General features: G+C 40.9%; 1 protein-coding gene across 4 annotated transcripts in view; it reads left to right on the top strand.

Annotated features, from left to right (window-relative positions):
- The window catches only part of HSD3B7 (hydroxy-delta-5-steroid dehydrogenase, 3 beta- and steroid delta-isomerase 7), a 91,721-nt gene extending 69,448 nt beyond the window's left edge, over positions 1 to 22,273 (top strand). For all 4 annotated transcript variants that reach the window (XM_070726797.1, XM_070726795.1, XM_070726796.1 and 1 more), the window contains 4 exons: positions 9,978 to 10,086; positions 14,212 to 14,311; positions 17,258 to 17,420; positions 21,015 to 22,273. In XM_070726797.1, coding sequence (XP_070582898.1) covers positions 9,978 to 10,086; positions 14,212 to 14,311; positions 17,258 to 17,420; positions 21,015 to 21,439 — 797 coding nt within the window. In that variant the 3' untranslated portion in view covers positions 21,440 to 22,273. The remainder of the gene's footprint in view (positions 1 to 9,977; positions 10,087 to 14,211; positions 14,312 to 17,257; positions 17,421 to 21,014) is intronic.
- Positions 22,274 to 22,792: the final 519 nt, after the last annotated feature.

Here is a 22,792-nt window from a genome sequence, read left to right as displayed (position 1 = left end):
GGGAGCAGATAAAGTCCTTTTTACACATATATTTGATTAAGGGGGTGTTATTTCTTGTATGTTGGGCTGTTTACTCCATCTGTCACATCAAACATTAAGTTTAGAAACGCCTGGAATAAATTGGGTGTATATTCCATGGCTTAGGCCAAGCATAATCCTTTTTATTTGTCCTGGCTTCCCAAAAATGTTTTGGCTTTTTCTAATTTATCTCTTTCATCTGTGGTCAGAAGGGATGTGGAATGGTGGAACAGCATGTATGGATCTCAATGAATCATTTATAGTTTTTCTGAGCCATCCCTTTGCTATTTTTCTGAACCCAGAGTATACGTGTTAGTGTAACACTAAGCTATGAAAGGGGCTCTTTGGTTCAGAATCTTGAATTAGAACAACAGCAATTACTTGCTACATCCTTGATAGCACTTACTTTTAAAGTCTACAGGTAACTCTGTCTGTCTGTCTGTCAAAATATTTAGCCCATTTAGTAACCAAAGTTACCTGACTGGTTATAATAAAATTAACCAAACAATACAATTTAAATATAAGCATACTGTATATACAGTAAAATCAAATAAAATAATGGAGGAAAATTAGGCCATGGTAAATCTAAAACAGCATAAATTAAAGTACAGTTGAAGACAATTCAAAAGCCTCATTTTAAAAAAAAGTTTTTGGCTGCTAATGCAGCCACCAGATGGGCCTCTCTCATAAATAGCTAGGCCGTTCCAGTAAAACTACCTTTTTCATTCCCAAGAAGCAATAGGCAAATCAGATAAAAATCTTGTCAGAGCCAGAAGTGAAGTTGAATACTGGAAGAATGGAGCCAGACAAAGGGAAGTTCTTTTTCTTCCCCAAAGCCTAGGATTGTAAGTCTAGTTGTGTAAGGTATTCTGTTGATAGTGAAGGAGTGGAGTGCTCTTCTAGTAAAGTATCTCTGGACATTTTCTTCAGTGTTTATGTGTGAAATGCAGTGTGCGTTCCATACAGATGAGCTGTATTCAAGGATTGGTCTGGCGAAAGTTTTGTTTGCTCTGGTTAGTAGTGTGAGATTACTGGAGCAGAAGCTACGAATGATTAGGTTAAGACTGTGAGTTCTAATTCTACCTAGAATTGTGGGACTCTCGGCCAGTCATGACCTTTAAAGCCCTTCATGGCATCGGACCAGAATATCTCCGAGACCGCCTTCTGCCGCACGAATCCCAGCGACCGATTAGGTCCCACAGAGTGGGCCTCCTCCGGGTCCCGTCAACTAAACAATGTCGGTTGGCGGGCCCCAGGGGGAGAGCCTTCTCTGTGGCGGCACCGACTCTCTGGAACCAACTCCCCCCGGAGATCAGAACTGCTCCTACTCTTCCTGCCTTCCGTAAACTTCTCAAAACCCACCTCTGCCGTCAGGCATGGGGAAACTAAACATCTCCCCCTGGGCCCGCCGAATTTATACATGGTATGCTTGTGTGTGTGTATGTTAGTATAGGGGTTTTAAACTTTTTAATATTTTAATTAATTGGATTATGTATTGGATTGTTTTTTCACTTGTTGTGAGCCGCCCCGAGTCTTCGGAAAGGGGCGACATACAAATCCAAATAATAAATAAATAAATAAATAAATAAATTCTTTCTCAGCCCTACAAATGAGGCAATGGTGAGCTGCTTCTGACACCTTGCCAAGAAAACTTCAGGGATCTTATCCAGGCAGTCACTAGGAATTAACACTGACCTGAAAGCATACCACACACACAAAGTGCTTCTCACTTAATCCAAAGCAACAAAGCTGCCTGTCAAACACTGTGAATATTTATAGGTTGAGATTGAGGTGATAACCATCTGAAACAGGCATGCTGTCAGGGACATTATGGCGAATTAATCCACTCCTCTTAAAGTTTGTGTGGTTGAGAAGCACAGGTTTAGATCAACTCAGTTGAGGATAGGAAGGGCTACTAAAAGTTTTACTGCCACCCTGTAGGCGTGGCTTATGCTGGACGCCCTACATTTTCTTTCAACATCTTTCAGGGCAAATTGGGTGCTCTGGGGTGGAGCTCCATTTTCGCTACCCCACTGCATCCCCCCCGCCCGTCCGGGCAGCAGCCCATCCCTAGGTGTAGCTGGAAAAATCCAGTCACTAGAAAGCAGCAAAGAGTTGGATTTTTCTGCATTTCTCTGCTGCCATCTAGTATTTATCTGTATTTTTGAAACTTTGCTAATGATACCCGAATCGATAGCACATTTTTAAGAGGCTGTGTCTTCTGTGGTACCAATTTGGAAATATGCTGCAAGTCCTTTTTGGCAGCCACTTAAGAAGAGCCATCTTTCTAGCTATTCAAAAATCCAAAGATCCTCAGAGTCACTACTTTGTACAAAATGTTATCTGGGACAAAAGCTTCTATCCCAGCTTTCTCCAAAATTCATCAATGGTCCAAGTTGCAGAATCTTTCCATGTGAAAACATTTGGTAAATAACCTCACCCCCATTTTGAAATTTCCCAGCAGGGTAAATCTCTCCTAGCACTTTCTGGTTGAGGAAGATAATTCCATTTTCGGATTCAGCTGCTATTTTTAATAGATAGATAGATAGATAGATAGATAGATAGGTAGGTAGGTAGGTAGGTAGGTAGGAAGGAGGAAGGAAGGAAAGAAAGAAAGAAAGAAAGAAAGAAAGAAAGAAAGAAAGAAAGAAAGAAAGAAAGAGGTTTTTAAAATGGGTATCATGGCCCTATACCTTAGGCCAGTGATGGTGAGCCTTTTTTTCCTCGGGTGCCAAAAGAGCGTAGGTGCGTGCTATTGCACTTGCCTATTGCACTTGCCACACCCATCACTCAATGCCCGAGGAAGACGAAAACAGCTTCCCTTGCCTCTCGGAGGCTCCCTGGAGGCCACAAATGGACTGTTTCCCAAATTCTGGTGGGTCCAGTAGGCTTGTGTTTCGCTCTCCCCAGATGCCAAAGGCTTCCTTGGAGCTGGGGGAAGGTAAAAAGGTCCTCCCCCATCCACCCAGAGGCTCTCTGGAAACAAAAAAAATGCCCCCCCAGAGCCTCTGTATGAGCCAAAAATCAGCTGGCCGGCACACACATGCACGTTGGAGCTGAGCTAGGGCAACAACTCACATGCCAGCAGATATGGCTCTGTGTGCCACTTGTAGCACCTATACCATAGGTTCCCCATCATTGCCTTAGGCTGATTTTTATGCATGTGATGTTTAGGCAAGGAAATGCGGGAAACAATTCCTTTGAAATAATTCCATTTGCTTTTATTAAAATGTTTTTTGGATGATGGTGATGATAGCATGAGATTTATTCCATGTAGAAAGGAACAAACAACCAGAATAGTTCATTGAACGTGATGGGGAAAGAAAATGATGTAGATGTTGTTTGTGCAACAAATGTGACCAACATTTCCAAGAACAAAAAAATTTATACCTCTGGCTTACTAGGCCTGACAGGATTATTGTTCATAACTGGAAATATTGCTTAATTATTATGTGAGAACAGAGGTGTCTTTTTTCAGCTGCCAGATAGGGCTGGGGAAGGATCTTCTAGTAAGCCCCAGAATTAGAGCTGATAAAAATTTGGTAGAGGAGAAAAGCAGAAGCTTTAAATCCAGGTTTTCTTACCAAAAGTTTTTTAAAAATTAATGTTAAATAATACAGGGTGGGATGGGGTGAGATGGGATGGAACAGGATGGGACAGAACAGAACAAAAAAGCCAGAATGGGATGGAATGAAATAAAATAGAATTTGTAATTGAAATATATCTTCTAGTTTTATTGTTTTGTTTGATTTTATTTTTAACATTCTCCTAACCTCAAAGAAAGTGGCTCATCACCCAGGGCCCCAGCTGGAATGCCACAGGTTTCCGCCCTTGCCTTTTGCCGTATGCCAGCCTCCAAGATCTTGCCTATTTTTCTGGCCTTTCTGGAGCTAATTTTGTTTGGCTCCCCGAGGCCCATTGTGATGATCCAACTGAGCATTTGGGAGACGCTTCCAGGGGCTTTTAAGAGAGACATTCTGCTTTTAAAGTTTGTGCCTAGGATGAGTCAGTAGCAAAAATAACAAAATCCACACACGAGGCATCTTTATAGTTTTGTTTGCATGATTAATCTCCCAGGGTGGATCAAACAAAGAAAAGGATGATCCAAGAGGCATTTTGTTGTTTTCCGTTTAGATTTTTGCAACAATAGTTTGGAATCAACTAAAAGGCTCAGTTGTCAGGATGAAAAATGAAATGAAAAATGACTATTTTTAAAAGAAACAACCTGTTGGGAAGTAGAATGAGAGATCTTTAGAGGAGAAATGTCCCGCTTTTCTATTTATTATATTTTAAACACACACAGTTTTTTTAAAAATAATGACTCTGTGAGGTAGAATCACAGCTAGGCTGTTCAGAGTGAATTTTCATTAGGCTTTTCCTGAGTTCTAGTTTTAAATCTTAACAAATCCCTTCTTCGAATCTGTTGTGGTTGGCTCGCATCAGGCTCCTTTGATCATGGACATTGAGGAGAATGAAATGGGTACATCTGGGTATCATAGGCCAGTGTTTTTATCAGAGGAATTGGAAAGTGAGAGTGAGGAACCCCCAGCTGTGGTAATGTTGAAGTCAGATGAGGAGGGGGATATTGTGGACTCAATATTAGACACTAGAGTAAGAAGAATGTGAGGGAGACAAGAGTATCTCCGGCAACGTAGATCAAGGCATTGAATACTTCTACGCACAGTTTGTCATCACAGATAGTATAAAAGGAGAGAATTATGGGAATTTCTGGTGTTGAAGTTCAATGTTCCTTTATGGAGAGAGAGAACTAGTAGCCGAAGAGTCTCCCTTTAAATCTTTCTGCAACCCTGCAATCCTAGTTTTGGAAGGCTTTGGGAGTACCTGTCCACACCGAGAATTAATGACTTGAATTAATGACTTTCTTTTCAACGGCTTGTTATCAGCTGTGCTGATAACGCTGGACTTTTGGCAGTCGAACTGACATTCCTCTGACTTCATTGCTCTTTCCAACACGTTTTTTTGTAAACGGACAAATATACATAGTGTCTCTGCTTCTGAGTCTTCATTGGGGCTTAATCACTGCTAATTAACTGAGCCGGACAGAACAGAATCCACTAAATGTAAAGATTATTGTGAGTTGATGTCCATACAATTGGAAGATGTTAGCTAGGAAAATAATATTAAAATGTGGCCGAGACTCCCCTAAGATCGTACCAGGAGGCCTTGAAGTTGAAATCATTTTCCAACCTATGTTGAAATATAAAGGTAGTCATTAACTTACAACAGTTTATTAAGTGATCATTCGAAGTTACAACAGCATTGAAAAAAGTGACCTATGACCATTTTTCACTCTTGCAGCATCCTCTATGGTCATGTGATCAAAATTCAAACTCTTGGCAAATGACTTACATTTATGACCATTGCAGTGTCCCAGGCTCACATGATCCCCTTTTGTGACCTTCTGATGAGCAAAGTCAATGGGGAAGCCAGATTCACTTAACAACCGGGTTACTAATTTAACAACTATAGTGATTCACTTAACAACTGTGACAAGAAACATCACAGAATGGGGCAAAATTCCCCTTATCTCACTTAGCAACTTAGAAATATTGGGCTCAATTGAGGTCGTAACTTGAGGACTACCTATCGTACAGTATTAAAATCCTATCAAACAGGCATGAGAAATTGTCGTAGCAAAAAATTTCTAAAATTAATTTTCATTTTCAATATTCTTTATATCTCTCTTTAATTGTTATGATTTATATTCAAGGAAGCTCTGCTCGAAAATGTTTCCCAGAATGAACAAATAAACGAATGAATGCAGTATGTCAGTATATCTTAGGTTGAGATTTGACTTTTGACACACACTTGATCTTAAAACCAGCATGTTTGTTTTAAAATGTTGAATGTTTTAGGCAAGACCAAGATGATTTAAATAGCAAAGCCATTTAAAGATAATAGTTTCCAACCCTATAAAATCCACCTTCTCAGGGTTAATCTGTTGCAAACAGGCTTTCATTTGAAAGCCAGAAATAGAGCCCTTCAGTTCATCCAGTGATTGACACCTTTCAGTCTCCTATTGTGTTTGATTTTAATAATAATAATAATAATAATAATAATAATAATAATAATAATAATAATAATAATATATTAGATTTGTATGCCACCCCTCTCCGAAGACTCGGGGCGGCTCACAACAATATTAAAAAACCAATATTATAGCGAAACAAATTTAATATTAAAAAAGAAGCATATAAAACCCTATCATATTTAAAAACCAAACAACACATACATACCAAACATAAAATATAAAGAGCCTGGGGGAAAGGTGTCTCAACTCCCCCATGCCTGGCAGTATAGGTTGGTCTTGAGTAGTTTATTTTTTTATAAAAGGAAGCCCACGTCAAACTCAATTGTTTGGATGATATAATAATAATAATAATAATAATAATAATAATAATAATAATAATAATATTGACAGGAATGACATTGTAGCAGATGATTTTATGGGCTATGCTTAGGTCATGTTCAAGGCGATAAAACTCCAAGCTTGCTAAGCCTGGTTGCATAGGGTATTCTGTTGCGAGTAGAGGAGTGGAGGACTCTTCTCGTAAGTATCTCTGGATGCTTTCTAATGTATTTATGTCCAAAATGCGGTGTGGGTTCCAGACAGATGAGCTGTATTCAAGGATTGGTCTGGTCTTTTATGGAGTGAGGGTTGTTTGTAAGGTCTTGTTTATTCAGCTTGTATTTAATGTTCTGATTCTTTTTGCCAATGTGCAGGACAGAGCATTTTTTGGTTGAGATTTAGTGTTGCCAGATCTTTGACCATTCTGATACAAAATCAACGTCTTTTGGAGGGTAGCTGTGTTGTCGGTGATTTTGAAGAGTTTTTCATCATCAGCGAAGAGAACACAGTTGCTTGTAATGTAGTTGCAAAGGTCATTTATATAGAGTATGAAGAGTGTTGGTCCTAGCACGCTGGCTTGGAATACACCACTGCTGACAGGAACAAGATTAGATATGGCGCTCCCTGTTTTGACAACTTGTTGTCTGTTTGATAGGAACACAGTTATCCAGTTATGTAATGATCCTGAGATGCCATAGGATTTCAGTTTTAGAAGTAGTTTATCATGAACCACTGAGTCGAAGGCTTTACGCAAGTCTATGTAAATTGCGTCTATTGATTTGCCCTGATCGAGATATGCTCTCCATATGTTTTTGAAGTGAAGACTGAGCCAAAGAATGTGTTGAAGAAGTTAGCCTTGATTGATTTGTCATAGCATTCTTTGTTGTTGGGCCCTTTTAGTGGTGGGATGGGTCTTGAGTCCTTGAGTTTGTTATTTACAAAGTTGTAGAAAGCGCGGTTGGATTTGATGCACAGGAGGTTTGCCTCTTGTTTGCTGTGATAGTTGAAGCGTTCTGTATTCCCTTTTTGTTTTGTTACCTTGACAAATCTAATTTTTGTCTCAAAAATTTGTCCCCATCACTTCTCCCCCCCCCCCTTTCCCTTTGCGAATCCATAGATCAGTGTTTTTCAATCTTGCGATTTTAAGATATGTAAACTTCAACTCCAAGAATTTATGAACTGACATGCTGGCTGGAGAATTCTGGGAGTTGAAGTCCACACATTTTAAAGTTGCCAACATTGAAAAGTCCTTCCAGAGATGCTATTGAAAGGAAGTGCTGTAATCCTTGCTGGCTGACTTCTCATGACACCCGGACCCACAAACCAGCCAAACAGTAGTGGGTTCTAAAACCCTTTACTACGGATTTGCGCATGCGCAGAAACATCCTGTGTGGATGGGCGAAGCCTCCCAATGCCAATTCTTAGAACTGGACCAAACCAGGAGCAACCCACCGCAGCAGCCCACTGCTCTAGCAGTGTCCTGCAAACACAACTGCTGTAGCTGGTTTAGGGCTATATATGTCAGGCCTAACATCTGTTTTGTCCAGCACTGACAATTTGCTCATGATAACATACTAATTAGACTAAACAATACATAATCCAATCTATTCTTACATGATGGTGCTATATTTACATGGACTAAGACAGAATTGCTCTAACTTCGGAAGTGAGTCAAAGAGTGTTTGGAATTAGTCGACAGACCTACCGTAATGCACACAGAATTAGTAACTTGGGAGGACAAAAGGGACCTAAAAAAAAAAGATAATTGACCAAAAATGTAAACCGAGATCTCTTATTCCCTGAAAGAGTAGGATCAGGGTTAGAAGGAGAATGGATCATAGGAATACTAAATAGCTTCCATAATTGGTTAGACCATCTGACCAAGTCCTGTAATTATCTCTCCAGAGGCTAGGACTGGATCAAGTTATCGTTATAATGCCAAATTTGAAAGGCAGCTGTTGTTTTCGGTAACCTTGTGTAAATATAGCCTCTGGGTCCCACACTTCTCCTAAGGACCCTTCTGGAATTCAGGCTTCTTGTGGTTCACAAACATGGGTAAGTGGGGTTTGCCGCAAATCCCTTCCAAATCTTTTACTGTTATCATTCACGCCTGCAGTCTAGAGACACACACCGCCTGGCTTGCCTTGCATCCTTGCGATACAATCGTGGCATGGGAAAAATCATACGGCTGACCTTGTTGTCATTCCAGGCAGCCCCAGGGGCCTCTTTCTTTTCCCAGGACCACAGGAGAGGTGGGGTGTGCAACCACTCTCAACAATGGATGTGTTGAGTTATAACAATACGCCTTTCCGTTAGTTGAATCATCCCCAATGTCCGATATGAGACAAATGTATAGGAAATGGCTCGATTTGCAAAAAAAAAAACCCTACTTGAGCAAGGTCAAAAGAATCATGGCATTTACAAAATAACTTCCCCAGTTACCTCCTTCCAAGATCCCTGCTGCAAAGAATAGAGTAGAGTAGAGTAGAATAGAATAGAAGGAATATAGTAGAGTAGAGTGGAATAGAATAGAATAGAATGGAATAGAATATAGAATATAGAATAGAATAGAATGGAATAGAATTTATTTATTTATTTATTTATTCATTCATTCATTCATTCATTCATTCATTCATTCATTCATTGGATGCCGCCCCTCTCCGCAAACTCGGGGCGGCTAAGAACAGCAGTAAAACAGTATAACCAAATCCAATACTGAAAAAAACAGTTAAAAACCCATTATATAAAAACCAATCATACATACAAACATACCATGCATAAAATTGTAAAGGCCTAGGGGGAAAGTGTATCTTAGCTCCCCCATGCCTGACGGCAGAGGTGGGTTTTAAGGAGTTTGCAAAAGGCAAGGACGGTGGGGGCAATCCTAATCTCTGGGGGGAGTTGGTTCCAGAGGGTCAGGGCCGCCACAGAGAAGGCTATTCCTCTGGGTCCCGCCAAGCGACATTGTTTGGTTGATGGGACCCGGAGAAGGCCCACTCTGTGGGACCTAACTGGTTGCTGGGATTCGTGCAGCAGAAGGCGGTCCCTGAGGTAATATAGAACAGAACAGAACAGAACAGAACAGAACAGAGCATAATAGAATTCTTTATTGGCCAAGTATGATTGGTCACACGAGGAATTTGTCTTTGATTCAGAAGCCGAAGTTACACAACCACAAATTGTAGGATCCTGCAGAGCAGGAGAATGGTAGCCTGCAAATTGATTTGGCTTCACGTTCATTTTGCTTTGCAAATCATCTTTAATATTCCCCAAGGAAACTCAAGAGGCACGCTGGCGGGTAGAACGGCATTCAAACGCCAAAGGCAGTATAGGTAGTCCTCGGCTTCTCAATAGTTCATTTAGTGACCAACAGCACTCTGCCTCTCTTGATTGCGGGAAAATGGGGTGTTAACACAATTGGTTCCTACGCAATGAAAACCCCACGGATTTCATCCTTCCTTTTTCATTCCTGGCACAGCTGTTTCTTTTCCAGCAGGTGAGGGCTGTTGTGGATGGCTAGGTTTTGCATAGTGTTTCCTCCTTCTCCCCTCCTCATCTTGGCCCTCTTTTCCCCCCTCTTTCTCTCTAGGAACCAAAAATGTAATTGAAGCCTGTGTCACGCAAGGGACCCAGTATCTGATTTACACCAGCAGCATGGAGGTTGTAGGACCTAACATAAAAGGCCATCCTTTCTACAGGTATGATTTGCGTATTTTTCAAATGGATGATGATGATGATGATGATGATGATGATGATGATGATGATGATGATAGAAACATAGAAGACTGATGATGCTCTCTATTGTGCCAAGAAAAATGGGGAGTTTATGTTGCCTGTAGAGAATCTCAGCCATCCAGTTTGTGGTTGCCCAAAAGGTGCTTTTTCGGTATAACATTTTTATTTTCTCCACCATAAAGGAAAACAATATATAGTTATAAACACAACAACAATGCTTAAAATCAATCATATATAAACCTTTCTTTTCTTATTACTTCCTCAATGGAGACTCCTATCTCTCATTGTCCAAAATTTTCTATTAATTTTATACATTGTCAATTCTTAAAAATCTAAATAAAAATTCTTCCTCTCCGTCTTACTCTAAAAAGTTACATTACATCAATGCAAAGAATAATAAAATCTCTTTCATCTAAATTTTAATATTGTATCATATAGCTAATTAAAAATTCTGTGTATACCGTATATATATCTTTAGTAAAAGAAACTATTCATAATATATCACCTACTTCATAAAATAAAGTGCTTTTTCAAGAGGCAACCAAACTTTCTTATTTTTTCTTTGAAGACATTTCGCTTTTCACCCAAGAAGCTTCTTCAGCTCTGATAGGATGGTGGGGAATGGAAGGATTGATACTCCTTGCAGACAGCTGGTCATTTGCATCCTTTTTTTAGAGGGTCATTGAGAGAACTTGGATGTTTATCTCTGTCTTCTGGGTCATTTGAGTAGTGCACATGGGTGTGGAGCCTTGTTGGAACTGCTAAAAGAAAAAACAATTGCTGCCAACCTGCCTTCCATTGAGGATCTGTATACGTCACGAGTCAAAAAGAGGGCGGGGAAAATATTTACTGACCCCTCACATCCTGGACACAAATTGTTTCAACTCCCACCCTCAAAACGTCACTACAGAGCACTGCACACCAAGACAACTAGACACAAGAACAGTTTTTTTCCGAACGCCATCACTCTACTAAACAAATAATTCCCTCAACACTGTCAGACTTTCTACTAAATCTGCACTTCTATTCTACTATTTTTTCTCATCATTCCTATCACCCATTTCCTCCCAGGTTGACTGTATGACTGTAACTTGTTGCTTATATCCTAAGATTTTTATTAATATTGCTTCTTCATTGCTTATTTGACCCATATGACAATCATTAAGTGTTGTACCACATGATTCTTGACAAATGTATACTTTATTTTATGTACGCTGAGAGCATATGCACCAAGACAAATTCCTTGTGTGTCCAATCACACTTGGCCAATAAAATTCTATTCTATTCTATTCTATTCTATTCTATTCTATTCTAAAAAGCTCTGTGTTGTGGAGCTGTGCTTTCTGTTTTTCCTCTGTTGTCTGCATCTCAAACTGGCAACACAGACTCAACCCCGACAGCTTGTGCCTGTGTTCATCAAACATAAATCTTTCCGTTCCCCACTATCTAGCCAGAGCTGAAGAAGCTTGTTGGATGAGAAGCGAAACGTCTTCGAAGAAAAAACAAGAAAACCCAGTTGCTTCTTGAGAAATACAACCTCTGCTGAATTTCCCTTGGGTTGGACTAGAAAGCGAGCAAGGACTCTTTCAACCCTATTATTCGATGTTTTAATTTGGCCAACTTTGGAATATCTTATTCTTTTGAGTCTTCTCACACTGTTTTAGCTATCGAAAGGACTAAAGAGATTACAAATTGTGCAAAATGCAGCCACAAGAGCAGTTATAGATATGCCGAGATGTGCCCACATCTCACAATCACTGCATTGGCTGCTGATCAGTCTCCAGACACAATTTAACATGTTGGTTATGAGCTATAAAGCCCCAGATGGTATGGGACCAGACTACCTACGAGACCTATTTTGCCTCAGGTATCCCAGCAGCCGGTTACGTCCCACAGATTTGACCTTCTCCAGGTCCCGTCAACCAGGCAATGCTCTTTGGCAGCACCTAGGGGAAGAGCCTTCTCTGTGGCAGCCCTGTCCTTTGGAATCAACTCCCCCAGGAAATTCGTACTGTCGCCACCCTCCCAGCCTTCCCTAAGGCCTTGAAAATGCATCTCTGCCGACAGGCTTGGAACCACTGAAACTTTAACATTCACCCCCTGGCCTATGAGTGAAGAATGATAGAATGAATGTGAATGATTGGTTTTTAAATATATAGTGGTTTTAGAGTATAACTTATATTTAGATATTTATTTGTCTTAGCATTGAGATTTTAATGTATTTTAATATTAGATTTCTTCACATTTCGTACTTGTTTATTGTAAGCCGCCCTGAGTCCCAGGAGAAGGACGGCATAGAAATCTGATTAAACAAACATAGAAACATAGAAGACTGATGGCAGAAAAAGACCTCATGGTCCATCTAGTCTGCCCTTATACCTTTTCCTGTATTTTATCTTACAATGGATATATGTTTATCCCAGGCATGTTTAAATTCAGTTACTGTGGATTTACCAACCACGTCTGCTGGAAGTTTGTTCCAAGGACCTACTCTTTCAGTGAAATTATATTTTCTCACGTTGCTTTTGATCTTTCCCCCAACTAACTTCAGATTGTGTCCCCTTGTTCTTGTGTTCACTTTCCTATTAAAAACACTTCCCTCCTGAACCTTATTTAACCCTTGAACATATTTAAATGTTTTGATCATGTCCCCTCTTTTCCTTCTGTCCTCCAGACTATACAGATTGAGTTCATTCAGTCTTTCCTGATACGTTTTATGCTTAAGACCTTCCACCATTCAAGCAAACAAACATGCATATTTTTTTAAATAGAAGCAAATGCCTCAAAAGTTAAGTGAGTTTCAGTATTGGCTGCAAATAACAGGGAGTTCCCCCGAGACCCACAGGTTTTGGCCCTATTCAAGGGTTTCCCTGGGTTCTCCTAGCACTGCCATGGCAACAAATACTAACAAATACTAACAGCCAGGGTGGAGACACGCTAGGAGGGAATTATAAAGCCCTAGCGCGCTCTATGTGTGTGGGCCAGTGGCTCTGCTCTCCCTTCCAACAAATAGGGAAAGTTGACTGTTGTTCATGGTTAGAAGCTTAGTCACCCCAAAGATTTGCAAATTTGAACTTTTTTTCACCGCAGGGTGAAAGGGATCCTCAACCATTCCATTACAATGGCAGTGAAAAAGGTGATTTATGACCGTTGCAGCATCCCCAGGGACACATGATCAAAAGTTGGATGCTTGCCAACTGGTTCATATTTATGATGGTTGAAGGGTCTTGAATTCAAGTGATCCCCTTTTGCGACCTTCTGACAACCAGAGTCAATGCGGTATTCAGATTCTCTATGCAACCGTATTACTAAATTAACCAGCTGCAGGGATTCACTTAACAACTGGGGCAAAAAAGATTGTAAAATGGGGCAAAACCCACATAATAACCATCTCGCTTAGCAACAGAAATTTGGCGCTCAATTGTGGTCATATGTCGAGGATTACCTGTATACTTCTACAGTGGTACCTCTACCTAAGAACGCTTCTACTTATGAACTTTTCTAGATAAGAACCGGGTGTTCAGGATTTTTTTTTGCCTCTTCTCAAGAACCATTGTCCACTTACAAACCTGAGCCTCCGAAACTGTAACCGAAAAAGGTGGGGAGGAGCCTCTGTGGGGCCTCTCTAGGAATCTCCTGGGAGGAAACAGGGTTGGAAAAGGCAGGGAGGAAACAGGGCCTCCACTCTCCCTGTGGTTTCCCCAATTGCATGCATTACAGTATTTGCTTTTACATTTATTCCTATGGGAAAAAATTGCTTCTTACAAACTTTTCTACTTAAGAACCTGGTCACGGAACGAATTCGTAAGTAGAGGTACCACTGTACTTTTAACGGATTCATATAGGAAAAACCTGTTGGATGCAACACTTTCCGTCATGGGAAATAAAGAGAAGCAACCCCCCCACACACAAACACCTTTTCTTCCTCATATATTTAAGGGTACTTTTCCCGCGTAATGCAGGGGAAAGCAGCCACTGTAGCAATTGCACTGGATTTAAGTGAACTGTGCTAAAGTGTATTTAAAACTTTGTTAACCGTAACCTGGCTAATTTATCTTGGTCTGACCTGCTTTCTTCCTTGCTTGCAGGGGCAACGAGGACATGAAATATGAGGCCATCCACAAGCATCCTTACCCGTTTAGCAAAGCCAAGGCTGAGCGTCTGGTCATCGAAGCCAATGGGCAACTGGTAAGCTAGAAATTGAAGGAGGAGTTTTAATGTCTTCCAAGTTAACTGACCAGTGAAGGGCTACCAAAATTTTTACTATCATATTGTGGGCATGGCTTATGCAGGACGCTCTGCATTTTCTTTCAACATCAGAATATCTCCGGGACCGTCTTCTGCCGCACGAATCCCAGCGACCAGTTAGGTCCCACAGAGTTGGCCTTCTCCGGGTCCCATCGACTAAACAATGTCGTTTGGCAGCACCCAGGGGAAGAGCCTTCTCTGTGGCAGTCCCGGCCCTCTGGAACCAACTCCCCCCAGATATCAGAGTTGCCCCCACCCTCCTTGCCTTTCGCAAGCTCCTTAAAACCCACATCTGTCGTCAGGCATGGGGGAATTGAGATATTCCCTTCCCCTAGGCTTATAAAAAATTTATGCATGGTATGTCTGTATGTATGATTGGTTTCTTAAATTGGGGTTTTTTTACATTACTTTTAATATTAGATTTGTTCATATTGTCTTTTTACTGTTGTTAGCCGCCCCGAGTCTGCGGAGAGGGGCGGCATACAAATAAAATAAAATAAAATAAAATAAAATAAAATAAAATAAAATAAAATAAAATAAAATAAAATAAAATAAAATAAAATAAAATAAAATAATGAAATGAAATGAAATGAAATGAAATGAAATGAAATGAAATGAAATAATAAAATAATAAAATAAAATGAAATGAAATGAAATAATAAAATAATAAAATAAAATGAAATGAAATGAAATAAAAAATAAAATAAAATAAAATAAAATAATAAAATAAAATAAAATAAAATGAAATGAAATGAAATGAAATGAAATGAAATGAAATAAAATAAAATAATAAATAAATCTTTCAGTGCAGATTGGGTGCTCTGGGGTGGAGATCCATTTTTGCTACCCCACTGTGTTCCCCCCCCCACCGTCCAAGCAGTAGCCGACCCCTGTAAATGTCCCATGCTTCTTGTCATCCTTCTATCTCAAACCCTGCCTGTTCCTTGGTCAGTGATGGTTTCTTTGAAACTGGCACTCTGCAAAAGATTCAGGCAGCGTGTGGTGACTGTGGATTGATCTGTGCACAGCAGGTCACGTTATCTGCAGAGCACAGGGGCGGAGAAGATTATTTGAAGCAACTGTGCCCATGTATATACACATATGGTTTATTTATTTGGCCAAGTGTGGTTAGATGCACATGGTGCAGAGGCACTTGGTGTACTTGCAAAACAGCATAGAAAGACAGTAGTACTGACGTGCAAGCCAATAAAAAGGAGGAAGTAAAAAAATAATAAAAGGGATAAATAATAATCCTGCAGCCACACCCCATGAGTTCATATACATGACACATCAGGCAAAACAAAATAAAACTTAGTAGTCACTTTATTTTGTCAGCTGCAAGAATTAGGCGTTCAGTTATGTGGCCTTCGTTGTCAAGTTTGGAAATAAACAATCACCAGCCAAAACGTGCAAGAGAAAACAATGGAAATTTTATTCTTCACTTTGCAAAGTGGGTGAACCATGCATGCCCAGGTACTGTAGACACACCCTAAATCATCAATACATTCCCTTATATTCTCTGGTGCCATTACAAATTTACCTCCCACCTCTTTTTCATTGGCTGAATTAATAATGATGTCACGACCTTCCCAAACTATTTAAAATGAATGCATTATCTCTGTCCTTGATTATATCTCCCACTACTCTAATTCTATCCCCCTTACCCTTACCCGAAGGAAGGCCCAGATTCAAATCCATCCTCAATGATGGACTTTCGTGGGATGACTCTGGGCCATGTATAATCTCTGCGTAATCTACCTCATTGAGCTCTTAATGGAGTTGATCACAGAAGCCCAGGTGTAGTCCACTTTCAGCCATGAAACTTCACAGGGGAAGTGACTTTCAGCCTTGGTGTTCCTCTCCATTGGCCCAACCTACCTCTCACACACTTATTGTTAGGGGAAGCCAGAAGGAAGGATGGTTTATTTTTTATTTATTTATTCTTTGTCCAATATACAATACATATGGAAGAGAATAGACATTAAGTAATATATATGACGATAGAAAGTAAAAAGAAGAGAAGTAGATGGGAGGGAGAGAATATATATGATATAAGAGATAAGGAGAGAATACTTATGATATATATATATATAATATATATATATATATGACGGTCTTGGTATATTCGGGTTTCTTCCCGTGTAGGATTTGGGAATTTCTGGCGACGTTTTGATGAGGTCCCACTCATCATCTTCAGGCTGATGTTTCTGTCCTTGTTCTAAGGCAAACACCTTAGAACAAGTACAGAAACATCAGCCTGAAGATGATGAGTGGGACCTCATGGAAACGTCGCCAGAAATTTCCAAATCCTATACGGGAAGAAACCCGAATATACCAAGACCTGTACCCGTGAAAATCTACGAATATATATGTCAAATGTTTTTTTTAGCTGGAATTTTAAAATTAAGGGAGATAGATAGATAGATAGATAGATAGATAGATAGATAGATAGATAGATAGATAAGGAGAGAATATATATGACATATGAGATAAGGAAAGACAATTGGACAGGGGACGAAAGACACACTAGTGCACTTATGTACGCCCCTTACTGACCTCTTAGAAACCTGGAGAGGTCAATCGTGGAGAGTCTAAGGGAGAAGTGTTGGGGGTTGGGAGTTGACACTATTGAGTCCGGTAATGAGTTCCACGCTTCGACAACTCGATTGTTAAAGTCATATTTCTTACAGTCAAGTTTGGAGCGGTTAATATTAAGTTTGAATCCTTTGTTTGAATCTCGAGGGAAACCTGGGAGGAAAGTCCAGCAAACGAACACCTAAGTAAAGACTTTGCCACCAACTTCTAACTTTGACTCAGTGGTGGATTGCCCAACCATAACATGCTCAGATGTGCCAATCAGCAAGAGAAAATCTTTCTTTTCTGCAGATGTCGAACGGGAAGCAGCTCGTCACTTGTGCCCTTCGTCCAACGGGCATCTATGGAGAGAACCATCTGCTGATGAAGGAGTTTTATGAGAAAGGGCTGATGACAAGGAAGTACATGTTCAGAGCCATCCCAGCCTCTGTGGAGCACGGCAGGGTGTATGTAGGTAAGTTATTGTTGTGGTTAGCTCTGGCCCAGCTCCTGCCCCAAGGACTGTGGATGTGGGGGAGACATCCACATGCCGCAGGACTGTTTTGCTCCCGGTGGAATCTGCTGATGAAGGCTACTCTGACCAAGAAGACATGAGTGACAGGGAGGAGGAGATTGGGGCAGACAGCTCAAAAGATCAATTATCTAGCTCCTCCTTGGATTCGGAACAAGAGTTAATGATACAGCCACGCATGCGGAGAGCGGTGCATAGGCAGCAACAACTGAGAGATTATTATCAAAGAAAATGAGGCCACCTGTGGTTGGGTGGGGCTGTGGTAATTAGTGAGGCTGCTATAAATAGCAGCCTGTGGGTTTGGCCATTGTGGAGGATTATCTGATCGTTGTGTTTCGTGCCTGCCTTGCTGACTTCGACCTTGGTGTGCTGATTTTTCCCCGCTTTGAAACTAAACCAGAGCAAAGTGTGTTTCACTTTGTGAAAGAAGAAGGACTGTGAGTTGCCTCACAGCTGCAAGCTAAGTATCTCAGAACTGATAAGGGACTTGTACAAATTACCAGTTTGTTTGGAGACGAGTGCTCTTTGCTATACAAAAAGAGTGCTTAGTTTATTTGAATTTTCGGTATAAAGAACATTGTTTTGAATTTTCAAGCATGCGTGTGTCTGAAATTTGTATCTGTGAATTTTCGGAAGGATTCTACCAGAGAGCTCGAGAGAACAGTTATGATGGTGCCTGACGCATTCTTAACCCACCTTCTTTTATTTAGATACTTTTACTCTTCTTGGGCATGTCCCTATACTTCTTTATAACAGGTTTTGAACTTATTAGGAAATGTGGATTCCTTGGTGTCCTTGGAACTTGGTTCTTTGCTTGAAGACATTTCATTACCGAACTAGGTAATATCATCAGTGCCAGGAAAGGGGTGGATTGCTCCCTGTTTAAATACAGTAACTTCCCCTGCCTCTGTTGATGGGCTTTTTTCCCTGGGTAGTTGCTTGATTAGGTATTGTTTTCTACTTGATTGTTTCTCAGATGTCACACCTCCACTAATACTGACAAAGCAAATTCCTATAAATAAACAGGGAGCAAACTCATGCACTCTTTCACAATGATAATATTATCTAATCAGGTAGTGAAACATCTGAAAGCAAACAACCAAGCTCAGAGCATTAGGAACCCCACAATTTAACCCTAAGCTGCTGATATTGAAAATGAGTGTCTTTTATGGACTTCGGGTTTTTTAGATTATGAATTAAAATTAATTGGATTTTGGATATTATATATTGTTCCGTTATATGTTGTAACCCACCCTGAGTCCTCGGAGAGAGGTGGCATAAAAGTCCAATAAATAAATAAATATTATATTTCATCGCGACTTCTCAAGAACCATTGCCCTACTCTCTACTGTCAAATACATCTTGGAATGATCATTTAGTGGTCAGAGCTCTTGGATATAAATTTTAGACCCCAAAAACAAGCCTGATATGAATTCATATTAATTTGATATATAATTTAGAGCAGGTTCTCAAAGTTTGGAATACTCTGAGTTAGTTGGGGGAAAGATCAAAAGCAACATGAGAAAATATTATTTGACTGAAAGAGTAGTAGATCCTTGGAACAAACTTCCAGCAGACATGGTAGATAAATCCACAGTAACTGAATTTAAACATGCCTGGGATAAACATATATCCATCCTAAGATAAAATACAGAAAATAGTGTAAGGGCAGACTAGATGGACCATGAGGTCATTTTCTGCCGTCAGACTTTTATGTTTCTATGTTTCTAAAATAAATGTAAGCAAACTTTCCTCTCCCCTTGAATAGAAATGTTTAGATTATTTAGGTTAGATGAAAAACAAATTCACGCCTTAGTATTTCTCACAGCATGTCTCAAACTTTCCAAACCAGCAGCCACTTTTCCTTTGCAAGGAAAAAAAGGAGCAAAGTTTGCAGTGAGTCTTGATATTGTTTGCATTTTGTCTGCCTGATCACATTTCAGGGGTTGTTTTTAAGGTGTGTAGCCCCCTATCAGTTAGTTATGACTCCCTAAGGGATTCAAATAGGAAACTTAAAAACCCATGTTGTAAGAATTTTTTCTTTTAAAGAAAATGACTTCAATTTAGCTGCTGGATTTATTTGCTATCTCTATTGCAGTATAAGTAAAAGCAAAGCCTAACCCAGGAATGTCAAAATCATAGCCTGCAGGCTGGATGCATCACGCACTGGCCACGTCCAGGCCTGGTTTAGCAAAGGGGTGGGGAAGATTAGATTAGATTTATTGGATTTATATGCCGCTCCTCTCCGCAGACTTGGGGTGGCTCACAACAATGGCAAAAACAGTACATAGTAACAAATCTAATATTTAGCAATCTAATTTACAGTTTTAAGTTAAAAAGTCCATAAACGCAACCCCAATATATATAAAAAACAAGCACACAATCAATCATAGACCAAAACTACATGGGCAAGGGGGAGATGTTTCAATTCCCCCATGCCTGATGGCAGAGGTGGGTTTTAAGGAGTTTACAAAAGGCAAGGAGGGTGGGGGCAATCCTAATCTCTGGGGGGAGCTAGTTCCAGAGGGTTGGAGCCACCACAGAGCAGGCTCTTCCCCTGGGTCCCGCCAGACGACATTGTTTAGTCAACAGGACCCGGAGAAGGCCAAGTGATATGCCACATGCAGTATTGTGTTCTTACCTGGACGGGGAGGGAACGGCATTCCAGTAGCGAAAATGGAGCTGTGCGCGCAGTTCCAGCTGATCAGCAGGTAGATGCGCATGCCCGAGTGACATTTTGCTTTTGTGCACGCGAAGGAAGCAAAATCTCATTAGAGGAGACACAGGCGCATATATTTTGGTGATTTTCGGTGATTTTTTAAAAGACCGCCGGAATCTTGTGAGTGCATGCATCCCCTCAAGAGGTCTTGCTCCATGCGCATGCCCAGAAGTAAAAACCCGCTCAGGGTGTGTGTGTGCCTGCTAGAGGTGCGGAGAGATGTGCAGTGCTCGCAGGTAGCTGCAGGAGTCATCAACCTTTTACTAGTCACATGACACTATGACGATATAAGCTTGAACCACTTCCCCCAAATCCCTGTGAACTTAGAAATAACAGAATAACAGAATTGGAAGAGACCTTGGATGTCTTCCGGTCCAACCCTGTTCAAGTGGGAGACTCCAGACAAATGGTTGTCCAATTTCTTCTTAAAAGCCTCCAGTGTTTGTGGACACTCATAATTTCTGCAAGCAAGTTCATAATTGCTCTAAATTTCTCTCTCTCTCCCTCCCTCCCTCCCTCCCTCCCTCCCTCCCTCTCTCTCACACACACACATACACACAAGCAAATGCAATCCCTATTTCAGTGTCTGGTGTGATCGGATCTTGTGTTTAAGACTTTTAATTTGCAGAGTGTACACAGCCCTATTTTTAGAAATAACATTTGAGATCTTATCCCCGCTGTGCTGGCTTGAGTAAACAGCGCTGTATTACTGTGTCCCCACATTACCTCTAGCATTTTCACAAAAGTGACTTGTTGGCTAGTGAAACCTGTTTCTCACGCGATTATCTTTCTGGTTTCGTGTCTTGCCCCTTCTGTAGGCAACGTGGCTTGGATGCATCTCCTGGTGGCTCTGAAGATGCAAGAGGACCCCTCAGCCGTCGAGGGCCAAGTCTATTTTTGCTATGATGACTCTCCTTACATGAGCTACGAGGACTTTAACATGGAGTTCTTGAGGCCGTGCGGCTTCCGCCTCTTGGGGTCCCATCCTCTGCTGCCGTACTTCGCCCTCTATCTGATAGCTCTGCTCAACGCTGTCCTGCAGTGGATCCTGAAGCCCTTCTGTGTGTATGCCCCCATCCTCAACCCCTACACCCTGATCGTCGCCAGCACTACCTTCACCATAAAAACCGACAAGCCCCTGAGACACTTTGGATACAAGCCTTGTTTCACCTGGGAGGAGAGCCGGGATCGCACGATCAGGTGGCTCCAAGAGGTCACAGTGAAGAAGGAGGTAGAGAAGTAGGTCCCAGCAATACAGGTCAACATGAATGGGGCGATGCTGTGGAGGAAACCCAGTTGGGGATTGGAAAGCTCCTGGATTTCTGATTGATAAACTCACCACAATTGCAATATCACGCTATGGCCTTACATTGACGGGTTTGAGACACTGATGTTAGATATTTGTACAGTCGCTACCTTTGCTCTTAGGTGACCTTTGGAAGCCTATACCTTTGCAAGAATGGGTGGACCTGGTTTTTCCAGGTGGAAATACCAAAGAAATACATGTTGGCTGAATGCACCAGTGTCTCATTCTCAAACTTGACAAGGGCTTCTTTTTTCCCCCAGCCAAAGTCTCAAACTGTTTTCAAAATGACTTTTGATGATGATCTTCGACGTTTCCATCATGTCATACATTCCCACCTACCAGGTTCAATTTCTTACTTCTATCCCGGTGTGTTTATCCATCTGCCTGCCTGGCTTTGATTTAGCACGCTCCAAAGATTATTTGCAAGACATCAAGGTCCAGCTCATCTTCTACCATTCCTTAACTTTAGAAGATGTATTGTTGATCCATTCCATTATCACTACAGCCCAGTTCCGTGTTTCTCTTCCTACCTCAATGACTTCTAAGTGCAATAAGGATCGAGGTTCATGTTTCTGATTTAATCTAACTAGTCACTAGTTATCTGAGTAAGCCAATAGATTGTTAAGTATGAAAGGAGACTAATATGATATCCTACGTATTATCTTACAACAATTAGCTTATATGGCTTGTGCAATAGAAATGTATGACTGGAAAGCCTCCTTGGTGGGCAACAATTAAGTTAAACAAGCAAATAAATATATTATATCCTCATTAGAACTAGAGTTATTTTTCATGCTGTCTGTGAGAAAAAGATTTTAAAAATAAGAAAGGGGGATATGGACAGTACTGGGATTTGAAATTTTTCACTGCTGGTTTAGTGGGTGTGGCTTGGTGGGTGTGGCAGGCAAAGGATACTGTAATTTCTACTCCCCCCACCCACCCACATTCGAGGGGAAGGTTACTGCAAAATCCACATCTCCTCCTGATCATCTGGGACTTGGGAAGCAGAGAATAGATGAGGGCAGGGCCAGTCAGAGGTGGTATTTACCGGTTCTCCGAACTAACTCAACATTCATTCATTCATTCATTTATTAGATTTGTATGCCGCCCCTCTCCGGAGACTCGGAGCGGCTCACAACAAAACAGTACAAATCCAATAGTTAAAAACAATTTTAAACCCTTAATATAAAAACCAATCATACAAGGACAATTCCATCTGTCCGTCCATTACTCTGGGGGGGGGGAACTATTGACCCCCTCAGAGAGGGTGCGCAACTTGGGCGTCCTCCT

The sequence above is a fragment of the Erythrolamprus reginae genome, chromosome Z (assembly GCF_031021105.1).
Source record: "Erythrolamprus reginae isolate rEryReg1 chromosome Z, rEryReg1.hap1, whole genome shotgun sequence".
Classification (NCBI taxonomy): Eukaryota; Metazoa; Chordata; class Lepidosauria; order Squamata; family Dipsadidae; genus Erythrolamprus; species Erythrolamprus reginae.
This window is presented reverse-complemented; position numbering and strand designations above follow the sequence as displayed.